Below are 19,583 nucleotides of genomic sequence, written 5' to 3'. Positions count from 1 at the left end.
ACAAACTATGTGGTATGGGGATATTAAATCAAGTGGAATGTATTTTATTTTAATTTATTTTATTGCTCCAGTCTCAAATCTCTGTCTAATGAGGGTGGATCTAACGTCATTTTCACTGGAACTTTCATTGTCTTCATCATCATTGCTGTCTGGCATCTCTTCTGCCTCTGGTAAGGGGATGTTCTTTGACAGATGCAGAATTAGACACACGACTATTATTCTGGCTGCTCTTACAGGCCTATAAAGTAGACACCCTCCAGATTTGTCTTTTGTTGACGCATCGTTCTTGTGAGCTGCACTGCAGTGTTCCTCGGCTCTGCTGGAAGGGTGTAACACTGGTGTCTACGCCAAGGCTGTAGGGGATACCTAAAAACACAACCAAATCATGTGATTTTTTTGCGTTAATGCAATTTTAAAAATAGCAATATTATGTTAATTGGCCATGTATTTTTCAAAAAAATACAGATGAAATCAAAGAAAAATGACTTTTTCTTGTGGGCTGTCGGCATGTGATATTGTACCGTTGCTTTATATGTGTATTGTAAACGAGTTTACAGTGGTTTGTTTATCAAAAATGTTATCTTTCATTAAATTTTATATAACTTTATTTACTTACACGGTTAAAAAGATGTAAATCATTGTGAATAAAGAAAAACAGGCACATAAATAAATCTTAAACGAAATACTGTAGCAAGATAACCAAATAAAATCATGCCTAGGGGATGAGATAAAATAAAATCAACTTACCCGCTGTCTCCCTAGAGCCATCCACCTCTCAAGGGGAGTTCCCAGCGCCTCAGAGTAGAGCACAGGTAGATGTTTTTGCCTCCCAGGAATCGACCCACTGTCCCCTCTGGTTCTCCATAACAGGAGCTGAGGACGCGCGGGCGGTAGATGTCTTGGCACAGCAGTGGCCGAGGGAACTGTTATGTGCCTTCCAACTGCTCCCCATGCTCCCTCTGTGTCTGGAGAAAATCAGACAGGACCAGGCCAGGGTGCTATTAGTAGCCCCTTATTGGCACAGTAGACTGGTTATCAGTCCTGGTACAGCTCCTGAGCGGCCAGCCATGGAGACTCAAGCACCGCGACCTGCTCAGTCAGGCGTGGGGGACCTTATGGCATCCCGACCCATTGGGTTTGGCCCCTGAACGACTGTATTTAAACTGTCTGGGTCTGTCTAATACTGTCATTGACACCTTGTGGTGCCTGCCGGGGTTTTGACCCCACAACCTGTCCCATGGCGGCTATACTGCAATTTTTGCAGGACCTGTTTGATGAGGGGAAATCCCCCTCTATGTTAAAAGTCTACCGGGCAGCTGTTTCAGCTTGCCATGTCAAGATTGACTCGGCTTCACCAGGAGCTCACTTCCTGGCGGGGCAATTTTTAAAAATGAGCTTGGCAGCTTCGGCTGCCTACGAAGGATATTATTCCTTGTTGGAGGCCTAATATGGTGTTTGATGCACTCATGACACCTCCATTCAGCTGAGCTGAATTTTTTATCACTCAAAGCAACTTTCTTGCTTGCAATCACCTCCGCAAAGCGGGTGAGTGAGATGCAGGCATTTTAATTTGCGAAAGCCTGATTAATTTTTGCAGAAGCCAGGACTAGGGTTACGCTTCGTACCAATCCTGCTTTTTTGCCGAAAAGCTATCTTGGCATTTCATGTGGAATTGGAGGCTTTCCAACGACCTCCTTTCCAGTCTGACAGGGAGCAGAAGCTCCATATGCTCTGCGCCCTGTGCGGGCACTAGCGTATTATGTTGACAGGACGAAAAGTTTGAGGCAGTCCAAACTGTTTTTTGTCTGTTATGGGGCGAAGTCCCATGTTCAAGCCCTGTCTAAACAGAGGCTGTCCAAATGTATAACAGACACAGTCAGGGCTGCCTATGAGCGAGCCAACTTGCCCCCTCCAGAAAAGCTCACTGCCCATTCCACCAGGGGCATGGCAACTTCGTGGGCTTTGTTCCAGGGTGCATCTGTCACAGACATTTGCAATGCATGAGTGTGGGCTACTCCCCATACCTTTACAAGGTTCTACAGACTGAATGTTGTGGATCCCCAAAACCCTGGCTTTGGCACTAGAGTATTAAGAGCGGCTTCAGGGTCGGCCCTTACAACATAAACATAGAGGTGAATTTCTCCCTCAATTATTCACCCTAGCTACTGGTTACTGGGGTTCCGTATGGTAATGCAGAAGGCAGCCTCTGCTTAGCCTGTAGCATTCCAGTCGTTCTGCAATATTGCCCTTGCGACGGCTTTGGTACACTCACCCATACGGTAATGGTTACATTTCATACTTGATAGGTAACGTTAGGTTATTATCATAAACCTGGTTCCCTGAAATAGAAATGTATCCATTAACCTTCAAAGCTTGAAGGAAAAATGATGCTGTGATCTGTGCGGAAAGTCCATATATGCTTATATGCAGCTTTTATATAATTAATCAGGTTCAGGGTCTTTAGAAGGTAAATACCCATACGATAATGGTTATGTTTCTATTTCAGGGAATCAGGGTTATTATAATAACAGTTTATTATGCACAGGTCATGTTGGCATCTTAACTGACTTCATCACAGCACACAAACTGGCAGTTTAATGAAAATGACAACCAGATTTCAAAATATTACTGATGAAAACAGAGATGTGTTTGTTGAAAATCAGGAAAATGCTGCCACAAGAAAAACGTTGTGTGATATAAATTTACTAAAAGCTTAACTGGAAGAAAATGGAGAAAACAGGAAAATACATTGAATACCAGTACAGCGACTCGACAACATTACGGTATACTGGGAAGCAGACAGGTATAGTATTGTGACACAAAAGTGAAAGTTCAATTTACTATGTTAAGCAAACGTGTGAGAAGTTGTAAGGGGGGCTTGACTAAGGCGGTATTTAATAATTTAGCAACAGTAGGCTCTCTGGTGCTAAACTTTCAAAAAAGAAGTTACAAGAATAAAGGGTGTATTTTTCTAAAATACAACAGCGGCAAAACAGAAGGGTGTGTGAATGTTATGCAGATTAGATGAGTTTTTTTTTTTTTTTTAAACCCATACTGTAGTTATTATGATACACCATTAAGAAGTGAACTGCTGTATAATCTGTTAGGTTGTGTTCTGGTTTTAGGGTTGGTCTGAAAAGCATCGGGATATATGGGATCAAGTGATTGGCCAGGATGTCCTTACTGATACCGAGATTATCCTAAAACCATCATCAAAAATATTGAAACACAGTCTTCATCCATCACTAAAGTTTTATAAATTAATATTCATGAAGGCAAATGATGCCATGCTAAATATAGTAACTGCTTTTACAGGCAGATGCTTGTTTCTTATCAGGAACATAATGGGAAACTCACCGTAGAGACCCAGATAATTACATCTTTAGTTAAATTATTTAGGTAAATTCAGTAAATAGTTTTATGTGTCACTGTGCATTCCCTCTCTCTCTCTCTCTCTCTCTCTCTCTCTCTCTCTCTCTCTCTCTCTCTCTCTCTCTCTCTCTCTCTCTCTCTCTCTCTCTCTCTCTCTCTATGTATATATATTTAAGAGGTTTTGGATGCTGTGCCAACTGTTAATCAGATTGTGGATGACACTTGCACAACAATATTGAACTTTGTCTCTCAACAAAGTTCATTATCAGAAAGACTAGTACCTTCAGCCTAAGGCTGTGGGTGTAGCAACTGTTTTTAACAACCAGAAGAGTTTTTGCCAATATCATGTATGCATGCTTCAGTTTGGCTGCCTGACACACAGATGAATTGCCTTTAAGCTGAGAAGAAATGGGTAGCCATTTGAAAAACATCCTAATCGTTTCCTTTGGATTTCTGCTATTATTTACAGCTTATGGAGGACTTCAGAGTCTACAGGTACAGTAACGTGCTGCTGGGTGTAAATGTATACTACAACTGCTTTACATTAACAGTTGCTAGAAAAAGTTGCCTGAAAATTGACTAGTGTTCTAGTCTTAACTGTAAGACAATGTAATACCTTACTGTGATAACTTAAGGTACAATGGGCTAATTGTAGGACAATATAATATCTTACTGTGATAACTTACGGTACAATGGCCTCTATTCATCAAAGTGTCATTTTTTTAGGATTTTTTTATCTTCTTAAAATCGATGTGATTCATGATTTTTTTTTTCTTTTTCAAAACTCTTTATCATTCATCAATTAAGGCAATTCTTTTGGGGAAATAAAAACTAGTTTGAACAACGTTTTCTCAGAAGGACAAATACAAACAAGCAATCAAACATCCTTGTAGAGTGTGTTGATCATCTAATGAAAGGTTATGTTTAAAATTAGGCATGCACCAATAAGATTTTCTTGGCCTATAGCGATAGCCAATGGTGATCTACCCATATCGGCCAATACCGATAGGATACCGATAGGTACATAGACAGTTCAGGTAAACTAGAACAAGACATAAGGCCTATTTTTAAACTGTTTTATAATTATAAATGTTAAACAATAAACAGACATTGTTAACTTGTTGTATTTCTGACAAAAACGAACAGGTATTGTTTATTTGTTGCATTTACTTCAGAAAATGAATACAAAGAATAATGTAGTATTATATTGTGTGCTTGTCAGCAATTTACACATTTGTTTTACAAGAGTCACACAAAAATAACACTTTGCATTTGTACTAGTCAAAACTCTTTTGTAGAAAAAAATATATATAATGTGACATTTTTTATAGCCACTTGCTGTCAACATTGCGTATTATAACTTCGACCTATACTGTACAGTAGAAAACAAATTTGCCTACGCAATGTCAACTACAAAAACGTTCGTTAAATTCTTATTTTAAGTATACACTGGTTAAAAATGCTGCCCAAATTAAATTGTGGTGGTGGTCAGCTAGTGAGAGGTCCCTACGTAATCACGTCACGTAGCCTAGGCTAGTCGTCGCTACTGAATTTGAAACGTGTCGTGGGAAAGGAAAGCCAAAATCAAAAATGAGGGGGAAACTACTACTGACGGCGATGCCTTAGCTAGCAGCGCTGTCTGCGCTGCTAATCCCGCCAGTTCAGCATCACCATCGGCAGTCCTCCACTAGCTAGTAAACCTACTAGTGAGTCAGACTCGGCGGGAGAGGGGGACAAGGTCGGGGAGGACTAGTGGGCAGCTCGATTCTTTTTAGTGACTCGATTCACTTGATTCAGTTCAGTTTGGTGAATCGATTCATTTCGTTCATTTGATTCAATGACACAAAACCAATCAATGTAGACCGCATTAAGGTGGTTTACGTAGGTTTATTTGAACCGGAAAGAACGAGTTGTTCACGAACTGCACATCACAAAAGCTAGGGAGAATCTATATTTGGTTGACTGGGTTCATAAACATTACATTAAATACAGTTTGACTAAAAAAATAATAATATATATTTAGAATCCTGGAGATAACATAACAGTTTGAACCATTAGCACTGTTTAGCCATCAGTATCAATCTAATTTAATTTAATCTTTAAAAACAAAAACAAAAAAAGTCAATTGCATTTATTACGTGTTTTTTTTTTTTTTTATACATTTGGAGTCACCCATTGTTTTTTACAACAACAAAAAAGAGAGGCTCGAACGCTAAACGCTATTTGCCCAATTCCTCTTCTATCCAGTAAACCTTTGGGATTAGTCATGTGATCAATCATACGTTGAAGCACACCCATAACCGCAACATGTACATTTTATATAAACAAAGTTTAAACGTGTATATATATATATATATATATATATATATATATATATATATATATATATATATATATATATATATATATATATATATATATAGTATTTGTTAGTGTTTAACACAGTAAAATAACATTTAGAAAATGTATATTTAAATTTGCTTGTAAAATATAATAGACGTTTAAGAACGTCATCCGTTAGAATGTGCAATATCATCCTAAAAGGTCGTTGTATCGTAGCTGATACTACGTGTCACTTTGTGGACTAAGGTGAATCGCCGTCATTATTAAATTATAAAATATTTAACCGTAGTTGTAAATTGTCATGTATTAAATACATTCATTCAAATATGTATTCACAAGTTATATAATTAAGCCTTGGGTACAATAACGTTACAATACCAGTAGACGTTATTTATTTATTTTGGAAATGAGGTATATATCTCAATTATTATTATTAATATTATTTAGTAATTTGGCTGACTTTACTCAAGCTGTCTTAGAAGTATTAATCATAATTTGTGCAAAATAGTTAACTATAGATATGATTAATTTTGTATGTGTATAAAAAATAACAAACACACATAGGCTACAACTAGTAGTGATTCATTTTATTATTTATTTGTTTGGCAGACTTACACAAGGTTATGTACATAGTAAACTAAGAAGAACTGTAAGAAAAATAATAATTCTGGTGCACAAACTTGTAATCTGAGTTTCTGACAGCGCGAAGCAGCACTCTAGAAAGTACACACCGTCTGGATCATAGATATATAGCTATGGTCTGGAGGATGTAACTGACGCCATTTTGGCTCACACAGAGTTCTTATCGTGCACTAAGTAAGTGGGAATTTGGATCCAACATGGCACATACGGTCTTCAGTTTCATAACACTCAACGAGCTGAGAGACAACCCGGTTTCCTTGTTACAACGAACAAATCAGCCAGACTCGAGAGGTAAGGAATCACTTTGTGACTTTTGATAGACTGGTAACTCGACTCCTGTGCGCCACGCAGCTTGTTCATAGGGTGAATCAAAAGAACCGATTCAATAGGGACTCTGATCCGATTCCCATCGTTCACCTTAGTGAGTCATTCAAAAAGAACGATTCGTTTGCGAACTGCACATCACTAGGGAGGACAGTGCATCGACCAACGAAGTGCACGGAGCAGGTGCAGTTTGGACGGAGGCTCAGTTCAAGAAAAAGCAAACGTATAACCCCTGGCTTGTCATGCAGAATTCAAAGCTGGGCTGTACAACATGCAAAAAGGTAGGGAGCTTGGGTCTGGAAAAGACTGGAGGGATGAAACTAGCAAATTAGTGGGTGGAATGTACAGTAACTTCCTCTGCCTCTGACATAAAAAAAACAACAAAGAGCCCTCAGAAAAAAGGTTTTTGAACATGCCCGAACCAAGGCCCATTTAGCGGCAGCAAGCATTGTAGCCAAGGCTAAAGATGACACCGTAACACAGGTTATAGTTACATTGTCTGGCTACGTTGTGTTTGTCACTTTTTTTCTCATGCGTTCCGGTACCTCAGAGCCCCCCGGAACACCCCCGTCTCGCGCTCACTATGTGTTCCGGGACCTCCCGATTTACAAATTAAGCACTGCAGTAATCAATTGACAGCTTTAGTTCCACAGGTAAACATACATTAGTCTTGAATTGGTCTGAGTGTCCCGAATTCAAAAATACCAGATATGTGCACATTTGAATAGTTTTTTTTAGGCGTTTACTAATCAAAGGTAAATGATCAATTTACCTTTTTATTATCAATCTACTGGCAGTCTATATTTTCTTACTGCGCTAAAACTGAAGTAACCAGTGCGTCGATCTCCAATAGGTGACAAATCACAAGCCCCTAGATCCACACTTTGAGAAAAAAACACCAAAGTCAAATAAAAATCAACAGATTGGATTTTATTTACCACAGGCTAAAGTGTAGTAGACAAACTATACAAAATGTGTACAGGGTAGTATTAAGTAAATTTGCGTACATATGAATCACCAGTATCTAGTTGTGGTCAATAATTCAGTCTTAGCAGTGTGCGACACCCAGTCGGGAAAAACCAAATTGTGACGTCAAACCAAAACTGAGCACAACTGATCGCAGAATCTGTGCATACTCAGATGAGATGAGTATGAGATAAGTATAGTGCTACTGCACTAACAAGTAACTATGATGTGATAGGTGTTAGGTGTTACAGAAACTTGGTTGTCTGAGAGTGATGAAGACGAATATAATATTAGTGGGTACACACTGTATAGGAAAGACAGGCAGGACAGAAGAGGCGGAGGGGTAGTGCTATACATAAGAAACAGTCTTGAAGCCCAGGTGTTAAATCTGGATGAAGAAAACAACACCAAATCAATATGGGTCCGAATAATGGACAAAAATTCAAAGGGCATAATAATAGGAGCATGCTATAGACCGCCAAATTCAGATGCCGAGCAAATTAATCTGTTATACAACGACATTAGAAATGCATGTAGCAAAGGAGAAGCCATACTAATGGGGGATTTCAACTTCCCCCATATAAAATGGGAAAACCCAGAGGGGAGCACGACAGATGAAATTGAAATGGTGGAAATGGCAAATGACTGCTTCCTAACGCAATTTGTCAAGGCACCGACTAGAGGGGAGGCTTGCCTTGATTTAGTCTTTTCAAATAACGAAGACAGAATAACTAAAACAGAGGTCAGAGAGCCATTGGCAAACTCAGACCACAACATGGTCTCATTTGAAGTGATTTTTAAAACCAAAAAATTAATGACTAAAGCTAAGGTTTACCATTTTAGAAAAGCAAACTATGAAGGTATGAAACAGACTAACAGAAGTAGATTGGAGTAAAATAGAGAAAACATTCACAGAAAAAGGATGGCTGTTTTTTAAAAATGTAGTACTAGAGGCGCAAAACAATTACATCCCAAAAGTAGACAAATCTAAATCTAAAAGAAAATGGCCAAAATGGTTTAATAGATCAATTAAAAAATATATTCAGCGAAAAAAGGCACTTTACAGAGCGTTTAAAAGGGACCAAAAACAAAGTACACAGAAAGAGTACTTGGAAATGCAAACGCAAGTCAAAAAGGAAGTTAGAAAGGCCAAGAGAGAGATAGAAATGAGCATTGCTAAGGGGGCTAAAACCAATTCCAAAATGTTTTTCCAATATTATAACAGCAAGAGAACATTCAAAGAGGAGGTTAAATGTCTAAGAGACACAAATGGCAAAATCATAGACGAAGAAAAAAAAAATAGCAAATATATTAAATGATTACTTTTCACAGGTTTTTACAAAGGAGGATACGGACAACATGCCCCACATGTCGACCTGTTCCTATCCAATTTTAAATAACTTTAGCATAACAGAGGCAGAAGTGTTAAAGGGAAATGTAGTAGAAAACTGACCTACATAAAAAAATACCAGTAAGAAATGTACGAGTGTTCGATTTAAAAAATATTCACGCGCACAAGCATAGCCTGAGCGAGTTTAAACCAGGAAACTGCTCGAGCTAAGTCGCAGAAGTTGGAGACAGTTGAATGGAGAAGGGAAGAGAAGGGAAGAAAACATTAGATAAATTGATAAATTTGACATAAATAATTGTATATAAATAATAAATAATTGTATATAGATCAAATGATAGGCTTAAATAATTGTATATAGTGAGAGTTATAGTTATTTATTTTTTACTTCATTTAAGGCAGCCCTTTTAACAAGGTAAGGTTATTTAATTTAATCTACTGTATAACTAGGCTGTATCATTTGAAAACTAAATGATAAGTGTAGCTATACATGCCAAGTACAAGTATTTGTGTTTTGTGGTATCAGTTATATATGTATTTTCAAGATTTGTATCTGCATTCTTGTCTTTTTAAACAGGTTTGAATAGCATTTTAACTATTACATGGTGGTGGTAATAATCATTCATAAATTAAGTAATTAAGTAATTAAGCAAAAAACAAATATTTTGTGATCTGTTTGTAATTTAAATATGTTTTTTTTTTTTTTTTTTAAAGCTGTGTGAAACTTGTTTGTTCATTTAATAGCTATAATATGGTTATGGCTAATTCATTTAAGCAACAGTATTCTTAAAAGTTAGCTGTGGCCCAGTTCAAACCCCAGCTACCAGTGGAGGACTGCAGTTTTAGGAATATAATTGTTAATTTTCCAAAACTGGGCCAAATGTGTATCGTATGGCTTTAAGCCGGTTGCCACATTTGGGCAGTAAGTGGGCCAGTTGCAGTTACCAGTTACAGAGAAAATGTTCAAATAAACTGCTTCACACACATTTGAATATTTTAGTAATCCAGTTCCAAAGGTATAATAACCAAATATTTTAAAAACAAATTCTTACCTCCTGAGTCTCTTAGTCAGTTACAGCAACAGTGTACCAGTAAAACAGGTTTAATGTGTTACAGTAGGACTGAAAATGAAAAAAATAAATAAATAAAAATAGACAAATAGTGGAAAAAAGATCAGCTCAGCTAGGTTTTAAAAGCAGGTACAGCACCTCCTTGTTATTTCTCTGTCTGACTTACATGTCTAAAAATTGTGAACTGAATAAGTAAAGACAATGTATATACTATAGTACATGTAGGAAGAATTGATGTTTAAATACCCAATTACAGATAATTAATACTGTAATGGTTTACTTTAATTAGCACTCTTAGTTATACATATATGATACAAAAATAGAAAAGAACATTAGTATCACTATAGCTCGTCAGTACATTAATCTCAGCCAGCAATAATAGTCAGATAATATCTCAGCTTCAGTGTAAATATTGATTATGTGGAAAATAATGCATTCATCAATTGTCTAAAATTGTCTTGCAAAAGCAATAGTAATACTCTTAAGTCAGTAAACAAGTAATATGAATATGCAAGCAGGATAACTGTTTGAGTAAGTAGGAGTCAGTAAATATAATATAAAATAAAATCTCAGTGAATTCATTAGACACATTACACAATCCAGAGGAGGTTTCTCAGGGGAGGCTAGGGAGGCAGCGCCTCCCCATTTTTAAATATATATATATATATATATATATTTGGAGGACGCCTTAATAATTAGGGAGGTAGGAGAGGAGCTCCTTATTTTATTTTATTTTTTTAATCAACAACTTAACTATTATAAATTTAAAATGGTCATTTTTACTATGAAATTCTGAATAAAGCCAGCTTTTTTTTGTATAAATCAGTTCGTTTTCAATGTTGTCATAACATTTGTGCTTAATTGTTATTTATTATTGTTATTATTTATTATGAAATTATTACAATTCTACTGAGATGATAAATTATATAGTTGTCTGCTTATTCCTGGACATTTGTATGTGATCCACAGTATAGTTAAAATACATTTATAGCTGGGGGATTCTCTTTTTTTTCTTCTAATTACATTGGTGGTTAAATGCAGAACAAGGAAGCACTAGCTATGGTGTAGCTCATGTGATATTAATATATCATTTAATTATATTTAATTAACTATAATTCTCCAAAAAAACTATTTAAAACAAACAAGCAAACATGCGATTTGTTTTTATTAATACAGTAGATTATATTACATTATTATTTTGTTTATTACAGTAGATTACCAGCAGTGAAACAGTAAAGACAGGGATAGAGAGAGAGAGAGAAGGAGGGATTGAAAAAGTCAGAGTAGACCTCAAACAGCCATCCACCTGGTCTTCCCTGCTGTGTGACGCCCTGTGATCAGAGAAAGGGAGGGAGAATAATACGTCTTCAGCTAACCACCCACCTAGGGAGCCTTTTCCACACTAACACCATCAACCTGTGAGCTGCTCTGTGACACCCTTATATACACAGGTAGGCTCCTCTGACACACACCAACACATATAAGATTGCCGTACAGTTGGGTTCGGCCACAACTCAAACTCACTAATTCTCCACTCGCGCTCCTGCCTCCCCTGCCACAGACCTCACCAGCCACCACTATTGCAAAGTAAAGGATTCATTTTCATTTGTTTTACAGAGCAGTCTGAATGCAGATCAAGGCCTAGGAACGGCCTCCTTAAGTGTTCTCTATGGAGCCATTATACTTTCCTCTATGTTCCTACCACCAATTCTAATTAAGAATCTAGGCTGCAAGTGGACCATTGTTGTATCCATGGGCTGCTATGTAGCATATTCTCTAGGAAACCTTTATCCATCATGGTAATTATATTCTTTCTTTCTTTGATTGAATTGCATTCATTTAGAGTGGCCAATTATTTTACCCTGATTTTCTATTCAATTTAGAATGCCTAATTATTTTTTTCCCTCACCGCAGCAATTCCCCACACAGCTCAGGAGAACTGAAGGTTCAGTGGGCGTTCTCTGATCCCACGACCAAGCCAGTTTTCTCTTTTACACCCAGGAACTCGAGAGCAGATGTCAGCCAGAGGTCAGCACTGCAGGTGTCCGCCTGACCTCACTGGGTGCCTGGCCGGCAGGGTCCACTGTAGCGCAATAAGGAGAAGCTGTGCCTGCAGGTTTTGCCTCCCTAACCTGCGGGAGCGCCAAGGCCAATGTGATGCTCCCTTCCAAATCCCCAGCAAAGACTGATGACTTTGCACAGCTAGGACGCAAGCCTGCGCTCCCCTGGCTGTTTGACTCGACCTGCACACCACGCAAGCGCGCTTTTACCAGGGGACCCCCTACATTAAACTTTTTAAACCAAAGTAAAATTACTAAATTATTCTTAAAGGTATGAAACAGCTGAAAAAAAAGTAAATGAAAAAACAAACAACAAAAAAACTTAACTGTACTTAATGTAAATTCAACACATATAAAGTTATTATTTCTAGAAGGCATTCTTTACTGATTTGGGGGCTTGCATGACAAGATTAGTATGTTAGGCTAAACAGGTGCGACACCAGGCTCCATCCTCATTGTCATAGAATCATGAGAAACAGCATGCTAAAGGAGCTGAAACCAGAACTACCCTTTGTACTGTAAATTTAGCATTCTGTAATTTAGCATGCCTAAAAAGTTGCTTTTGCATGTAAAAATGGATTGATCATAGTTTTACTTAGTACCTGTACATAGAGTCTTTAAGCTGCATTGTTGCTTTGTTTTTTCATTGACTGCAAAAACAAAATACATTACATTATGGCTAAACAATGGACAAATGCAAAAATAAATCTGGTTATTCAATCAACACTTCTATTATGTGCTCTGTGTTTTGTGCCTAATACTTAAACCAGTTGAGTCATTAATGGGAAACCAATATTTAACTGGCCATTTCAGATTTGCACAAGCCCTATATATGTTTGTTTCCGAATATGGGATCCACTCCTGTTTCTCTAAACAAATACCCTTTCATGTACTAATTTACCACTGTTAGATTTGAGAACCAATCCAAGCAGGTTAGCACCCCTGGGCTATTAATTTAGGAAGCTCTTGATAGGGCTGGGGAAATGCCTAGAAACAAGATCTGACGATTTTGTGGACCAGTGTGAAACCAACTTTCTTGTCTTCATGATGTATTGTATGAAGGTTTTCTGTTTTTTTTCCTGTATCAATCTCTGAAACTGTTATAATCCATCTCTCTTAGGGAAACGCTGATTCCCACGTCTATAATTCTGGGTTTGGGAGGGGCTCCCCTTTGGTCAGCAAAGTGCACCTACTTGACCATCAGTGGAAATATGCAGGGAAAGAAGGAGAACAAAGAAGGCAGAGACATAATCAACCAGTACTTTGGGATCTTCTTTTTAATATTTCAGTCTTCTGCAGTGTGGGGCAATCTGATGTCATCACTGATATTTGAGCTGGCTGATGACAGAGGTAAAATAATGCTGCTTTAATGCTGAATTCTCTACAGGGCTCTGCATTCATACCATGCAGTGCTCATTTCTGTTTTGTTCTCCTGCACACAAGGCTGCTCCGAATTGGGTCAAGGACTTCTGTTACTCATGGAAAATATTGGTACTCATGGAAAGTATTCCACTTTGTCAAAATGCAATGCACAGCTCTTGAACTGTAAATGGGTTGAGAACTCCCCCACTTCAAGAAGCTGCTTGATGAGATTCTGCAATCACTAAGATACTAACAACCAAACGAGCAATATGGGCCGAATGGCCTTCTCTCGTTTGTAAACTTTCTTATGTTCTTCTGTTCCTCCCCCTAAATGTACTGCACTATAGTACCTAACTGCATCTCCCTGTTGAAAGCCAGTTCAAATCATGAAGGGCAATGGAGCTCATCTGACCAACTTTAAGGATTGATATCAGGCACTGAATTTGCTGTCTTTGTGGAACATTTTCTCTTCTAACTAACTTGACTGTATTTTGGCAGGTGTCCAACCCTTTGGCTGATATTTTTTTTTAAAGAGAAGGTAAAAAATCGGATCACATTTTTGTTACACATATATAAAGAAAGTCAGGTACTAATTGTATGTATTATTATTTATTTATTGGCAGACGCCCTTATCCAGGGCGACTTACAATTGTTACAAGATATCACATTATTTTTACATATAATTACCCATTTATACAGTTGGGTTTTTACTGGAGCAATCTAGGTAAAGTACCTTGCTCAAGGGTACAGCAGCAGTGTCCCCCACCTGGGATTGAACCCATGGTCAAGAGTCCAGAGCCCTAACCACTGCTCCACACTGCTGGCCTTAAGATCCTGCTACTTAAGATCCTGAACATCAAAGAAGGCCCATGCATTGCAATTAACAATTTTCTTCTATCAAACATACAGTGGACTTTATCCACAACTCCTATATTATTATTATTATTATTGTTCATAATAATTATTATTATTATTTGATGTATTATTCTTAAAGCTAGCATCACAGAGGAGCAATTAAATCACTGTGGAGCAGCCGACTGTCCTGTAACAAATGTCACTGGAAACAGCACAATCGACATTCCCCCAGACTCCTTAAGATATACTCTTGTGGGTTCTTACATAGGTAAGTTTCCTTCATTAAAAGAACTACCAGTACAGTATGTGGTTTTGCAAAGACCTTTCATAATGAAAAAAGATGGTTGATTATCTTTAGCCTTGTATGGTCAGAAGTTCTGAAAAAGTACTGCCTCTATGGCATTGAGACATTATCCAGAATAATATGCATCTGTCAGTGAGGTACAGTACTGTAAAGAAATAATTCACTTGCAGGCTTTTGTGGACTTTTGTAAACAGGAAGGTTGAAAACAATGATTTGTTTACAGATAAGGGGCTAGTATTTACTCCAAATCCCCATTACCATAATTTTTATCTGAAAGAAAAAAAAAATACAGTTCTATTCTAAAACGAATAATAAACAATAATAAATAATAAACAACTTAAGACTACTTACAGTTGCAAAGTTAAAAAGTCGTATATCTGGTTTTGTAACTTTTTATGGGGTGTTGTGACAGAGATCGAATGATTCTTGATGTTAGGTCTCCCTCACGACCTGTGAGGGCGCTGTGTAAAGGGAACTGACTACCCTGGACTGGATGGCCCGACATTCATTCGTTAGATGGAAGTCGGCCATCTAGAAATGGGTCAGAGCAACGGTACACTAAATCATCGACCCGGAAGGGAAACGATGTGGCAGCCGCGGATTGGAGGAGTGGTTGCACTCGTTAACCAAGGGGTCATGATTAACGGTATATAAGGGGACGTAGTTAAGTGAGCTGTTCTTTGAGATGGTTAAATGGTGAACCTAAAAGGAGGATGTGAATTTATCATGAGTTTTTTGTTTGTTTATTGTCATGTCTAAAAATATTTAGACAGCTGAAACACGATACAGGAGCTGTCGCTTAAGGCCAGCATAAACCTGGATAACACTTCACTTTGTTTGCACTAAAGAACTGTATTTTCACTACGAGCATGCACTGTGGATGGGTGTTTGTGTTTGTGTATGTGTATCACGTTATGTTGACTTCTCCACCCATTTCCCTTTATCTGCCTTATTGGGCACCGACTAATTGAATTATTGATCAATTTATGCACTTGAATATAAATATCACGTGTTTTTACAGACTGGATATGGTCATCCTGGGGTTTGTGTTTGTCAGTACAGGAGTGGGAACAGAGCATTTGGAGTTTGGAACAATGACTGAGAGTGAAACGGACCAGTAAATGGAGCATCCCTATTGGGTAGCCGACAGGAATTTAGGAAGTGAAACAGAATAGGCTATACTGCGGTGCTGGTTTCTCTCTCTATCTCTGTGTTCCCTGCCCTGCACTGACATTGTGTGTGTGTGTAGACTTTTTATAGAACGTAATATTTTTTTTTGTATTATGACAGTTTTACTGTGCCTTTAATAATGCATATTCCCTCTATTCGCTGGGTAGCAGCGTTGTTGCACTTTAATACATGACCTCATTAATATGAACCTTGTTTAACCGTTCGAAATCTCATTACCTACATGTGGATAGAATGATTGTCTCTTAAACAAGTACCTTGTAAACAATGTGTGGCTAATTTAGGACTTTACAATAAACAAGTGTCTTTTAAAATGTATTTGGGTGATTTTCTTGGTGACCTTGTTCCTGCTGTTTTCTGAATAAAAGAACCTAAAGGTATCATATCATTTGTTCTGTGCCTTATCGCACTGAACTGGCGTAGTCACGCTACATTCTGTGATATTTTGGAATTAAAGGCAGGTGTTTGCTGTTTCTGTACGCTTCCGAGACCGGGGAGGTGTCACACACACACACACACACACATATATGTAGTGTGTGTATAAGGCTTTGTGTGTATAAGGCTTTTTGTTTGCCGTTCCCCATACAGGTGTTGGCGTGTTGTCTGTGATCCTGGTGGCTGTGTTTCTAGATGACCTGGACAAAGAAGCAGCCCAGGAGTTCAGAGACAACAGGCAGCCATTTTTCTCAGTTTTCCTAGCTACTTTCAAGCATCTCCGAGACAAGCGACAGATCCTGCTTATCCCCATGACAATGTACAGCGGCTTTGAGCAGGGTTTCCTCGCCGGAGACTACAACAAGGTAATAGATGGAAATGTACTAGATTTCTGTGGGGGAGCACAGTATAGCAGACATGCTTACACTTTTCAAAGCAGCCGTTAGATATATTGACATGCATATACCTATACTTACATGTATTATGGATTTTGGTGCTCCTTAAAGTTGCATTGGAAGAGAGTAAAAGTTATCTATAGAGCAGCTGTAGCACAAGCAGTAGCAATTTGTGAATTCCCTACACACAAACCTCTGCCTTGCCCTGCATGGACCATAGTATTGTCTGCATGTCCACACAATCACAGGTCTTTCTTTCTGAGACTACCACCAAGCTGCCAACTGTGCCAAGACTGGGTTGTTGTTTTTGTGATGTGGACAACTGTCCACTGAAGGCTAAGTTGGTCATGTGATGTAAGCCAGATTCAAACCTGAACCTCCTGGGGTGAAAAGCAATAGTATTACTATCTGTGCTATTCCATGCAACATCTGATGTTCAGGTATGTCCTTTCCCAAGTTTCTTGTCCAAGGTGCTACCTCAATGTTGGGGTATGGATCAAGTTCCAGTCCGGAACTCCCAACACTGACTGTCTCTCTCTTTAGTCCTATGTGACCTGTGCTCTGGGAATACGATATGTTGGCTATTCGATGATCTGCTTTGGTGCTACAAACTCCATTTTTTCCATTGCCTTTGGAAAGCTGTCACGTTATACTGGAAGAATCGCCCTTTTTGCCCTAGGTAAGAAAACAGTTATTAACTGTGAAAGACCTTTATACTGGAGACATGGTCCCAATGTATTTCATCTCATTTCAAATTATTACGTTTTTTTTTTTGTTGCAGGTACAGTCACAAACTTGTCATGTATAATAGCCCTGTTTCTTTGGAAACCTCATCCTGATAACTTAGCAGTGTTCTTTGTGTTTTCTGGCCTTTGGGGAATGGCCGACGCTGTGTGGCAGACACAAACAAATGGCAAGTTCTAAATATTCATATTACACCTACAGTAGCATATTCTCAGAAACAATTGTATTGATAGGATATTATCTGATATTGTAATTTGTTTCATATTACGTAAAAAACACACTTCAATGGGAGTTCATATAAGGCAGAATATATGACATACTGTATATACATTTAAAAAACAAAACATCTGTGTTCCATATTGTGTGAACTGTTAATGTTCAAGTTTTATCAAAATAATAATTCTCTATTGTTGTTTCAGCTTGGATACTTTTTTATTTTCCATTCTAACTAACTTTCCTCCTCAGGGCTGACTGCGGAGAAGTACAATGGGGAAGAATAAAATTGTCGCACATGCTTCAGTTAAAAAGCCCAAGGCACCGCTAATATGCGTTATGTGGAAAATGACATTGTCAAACACTGCAGCTTTAAGACATAGAAAAACATGTTCAACTGCTATTACCATTCAATGTTTTGAAACTACTTGGTGGGTTTAAAAAAGATATCACGTTTTACTCAATATAACGGATTGTCAATGCATTCTATTTCGTTTCAGCTCTCTATGGAGTTCTGTTTGAAAAACACATGGAGGCAGCATTTGCCAACTATAAGCTGTGGGAGTCTGTGGGCTTTGTAATAGCCTTCGGATACAGCAGCTATTTATGTGTAGATGTTAAGCTGTATGTTGTGCTTGCTGTGTTGGTGGTAGGCATGGTACTCTATGGCTGTGTGGAATACATTGAATACAGGAATCCTACTGCCTGCACTGAGAACAAGCTAGAGGTAGAAGAGAAACCATATATTGCCCAGTCTAAATTGTAGTGAAGTATTGTGGTGGACTTTCAACCTCCTTTTAACTATTTTATTTACCGGACAGTTGCAGAAAATAATATTATGTTTTTTTTTTCTTTTAATACAATAAAATACAAAAATAAATGTGTCATCCACATACAGTACATTTTCACTAGCTTAACAAAGCTAGTATTTTGTGTGTTCTGTACATTACAATTGTATATGTAGCTCGATGTGTGTACCAACTTGTAATTGATCTAAATAAAGAACATTTTATGTAAATAAAATATAAATAAATAAATAAATAAAATAATATAGTAAAATATGTTTTGAAATGAGAACAGTACTCACAAATGGAAATTAGATAAAGGGGCATTCAGAACAGAAAATAGGAGGCATCTTTGTACACAGAGAATTGTGAGGGTCTGGAACCAACTCCCCAGTAATGTTGTTGAAGCTGACACCCTGGGATCCTTCAAGAAGCTGCTTGATGAGATTCTGGGATCAATAAGCTACTAACAACCAAACGAGCAAGATGGGCTGACTGGCCTCCTCTCGTTTGTAAACTTTCTTATGTTCTTATGTTCTTATGTACTAAGGGGAAAAGACAGCTAGTATTATTAAATTTAATTTTTTTCAGTTTTACTAAATGTCAAAATTAAGCTAGATGTAATATATATATATGATTTATCTTGTACGCACATGATGAAGGAATATATTAGAAATTGGTTCCAGATAATCCATCCAAAAACAGGCTGATGCTGGAATACACCTAAGGATTCTCGCTAATGAATGTTAAGTGGAAAATCATTACATTTAATCAGTTCTAACCGTAACCATGACATCCTATATTGTATCCTTTTAATATACTGTTGTGATCCTGGCCGTTTGCAAACGGGCTTCTCCAAATCTTTAGTTCTTTTCTGTAATAAATGTTTTCACAAATTAGTTATTTAAAGATAGTTTGTATGGATTAAATAAAAATGGATTTGAAGAAATTGTACTACATTAAAAATGAATATAATATGAAACATGTTTTTCACTTTAGAATTCTTTGTTGTTGTTGTTGGTAAGTTTCATTTCATTATAGTTGCTTTTACTAAAAAAGATTGATGATTTCCATTACACGAGAGTAGATGTTAAAACTTTATGATTTGAACTCGGCTCTCGTCAAGATAAGCACCAACTAAGACGTAGCTTTACAATAAACTAATGTAATCCTAACT

At 37.6% G+C, this 19,583-nt stretch overlaps 1 protein-coding gene across 3 annotated transcripts; it reads left to right on the top strand.

The window, feature by feature from the left end:
• Positions 1 to 3,653: 3,653 nt before the first annotated feature.
• On the top strand, positions 3,654 to 19,388 carry LOC117410683 (protein unc-93 homolog A-like). 3 transcript variants are annotated; one of them, XM_034017410.3, is made up of 8 exons: positions 3,654 to 3,867; positions 11,683 to 11,864; positions 13,246 to 13,475; positions 14,482 to 14,610; positions 16,423 to 16,634; positions 17,208 to 17,343; positions 17,446 to 17,577; positions 18,122 to 19,388. In XM_034017410.3, exons 1-8 carry the CDS (start codon positions 3,781 to 3,783, stop codon positions 18,385 to 18,387), a joined length of 1,374 nt encoding a protein of 457 aa, XP_033873301.1. In that variant the 5' UTR covers positions 3,654 to 3,780; the 3' UTR covers positions 18,388 to 19,388. The 3 variants fall into 3 exon arrangements, with proteins under 3 accessions (XP_033873301.1, XP_058881254.1, XP_033873303.1); XM_059025271.1 differs by lacking the exon at positions 3,654 to 3,867 and adding an exon at positions 6,427 to 6,648; XM_034017412.3 differs by lacking the exon at positions 3,654 to 3,867 and adding an exon at positions 6,663 to 6,962.
• The last annotated feature ends 195 nt before the right edge of the window (positions 19,389 to 19,583 follow it).

The sequence above is a fragment of the Acipenser ruthenus genome, chromosome 6 (genome assembly GCF_902713425.1).
Source record: "Acipenser ruthenus chromosome 6, fAciRut3.2 maternal haplotype, whole genome shotgun sequence".
Classification (NCBI taxonomy): Eukaryota; Metazoa; Chordata; class Actinopteri; order Acipenseriformes; family Acipenseridae; genus Acipenser; species Acipenser ruthenus.
This window is presented reverse-complemented; position numbering and strand designations above follow the sequence as displayed.

What these genes read in the sequence shown, in the direction of transcription:
- LOC117410683 (XM_034017410.3), top strand. Translation starts at nt 3,781, where the DNA reads ATGGGTAGCCATTTGAAAAACATCCTAATCGTTTCCTTTGGATTTCTG. An exon ending in GGAAACCTTTATCCATCATG is followed by an intron (nt 11,865 to 13,245) that starts GTAATTATATTC and finishes CATCTCTCTTAG; the next exon opens with GGAAACGCTGATTCCCACGT. An exon ending in GTGGCAGACACAAACAAATG is followed by an intron (nt 17,578 to 18,121) that starts GCAAGTTCTAAA and finishes ATTTCGTTTCAG; the next exon opens with CTCTCTATGGAGTTCTGTTT.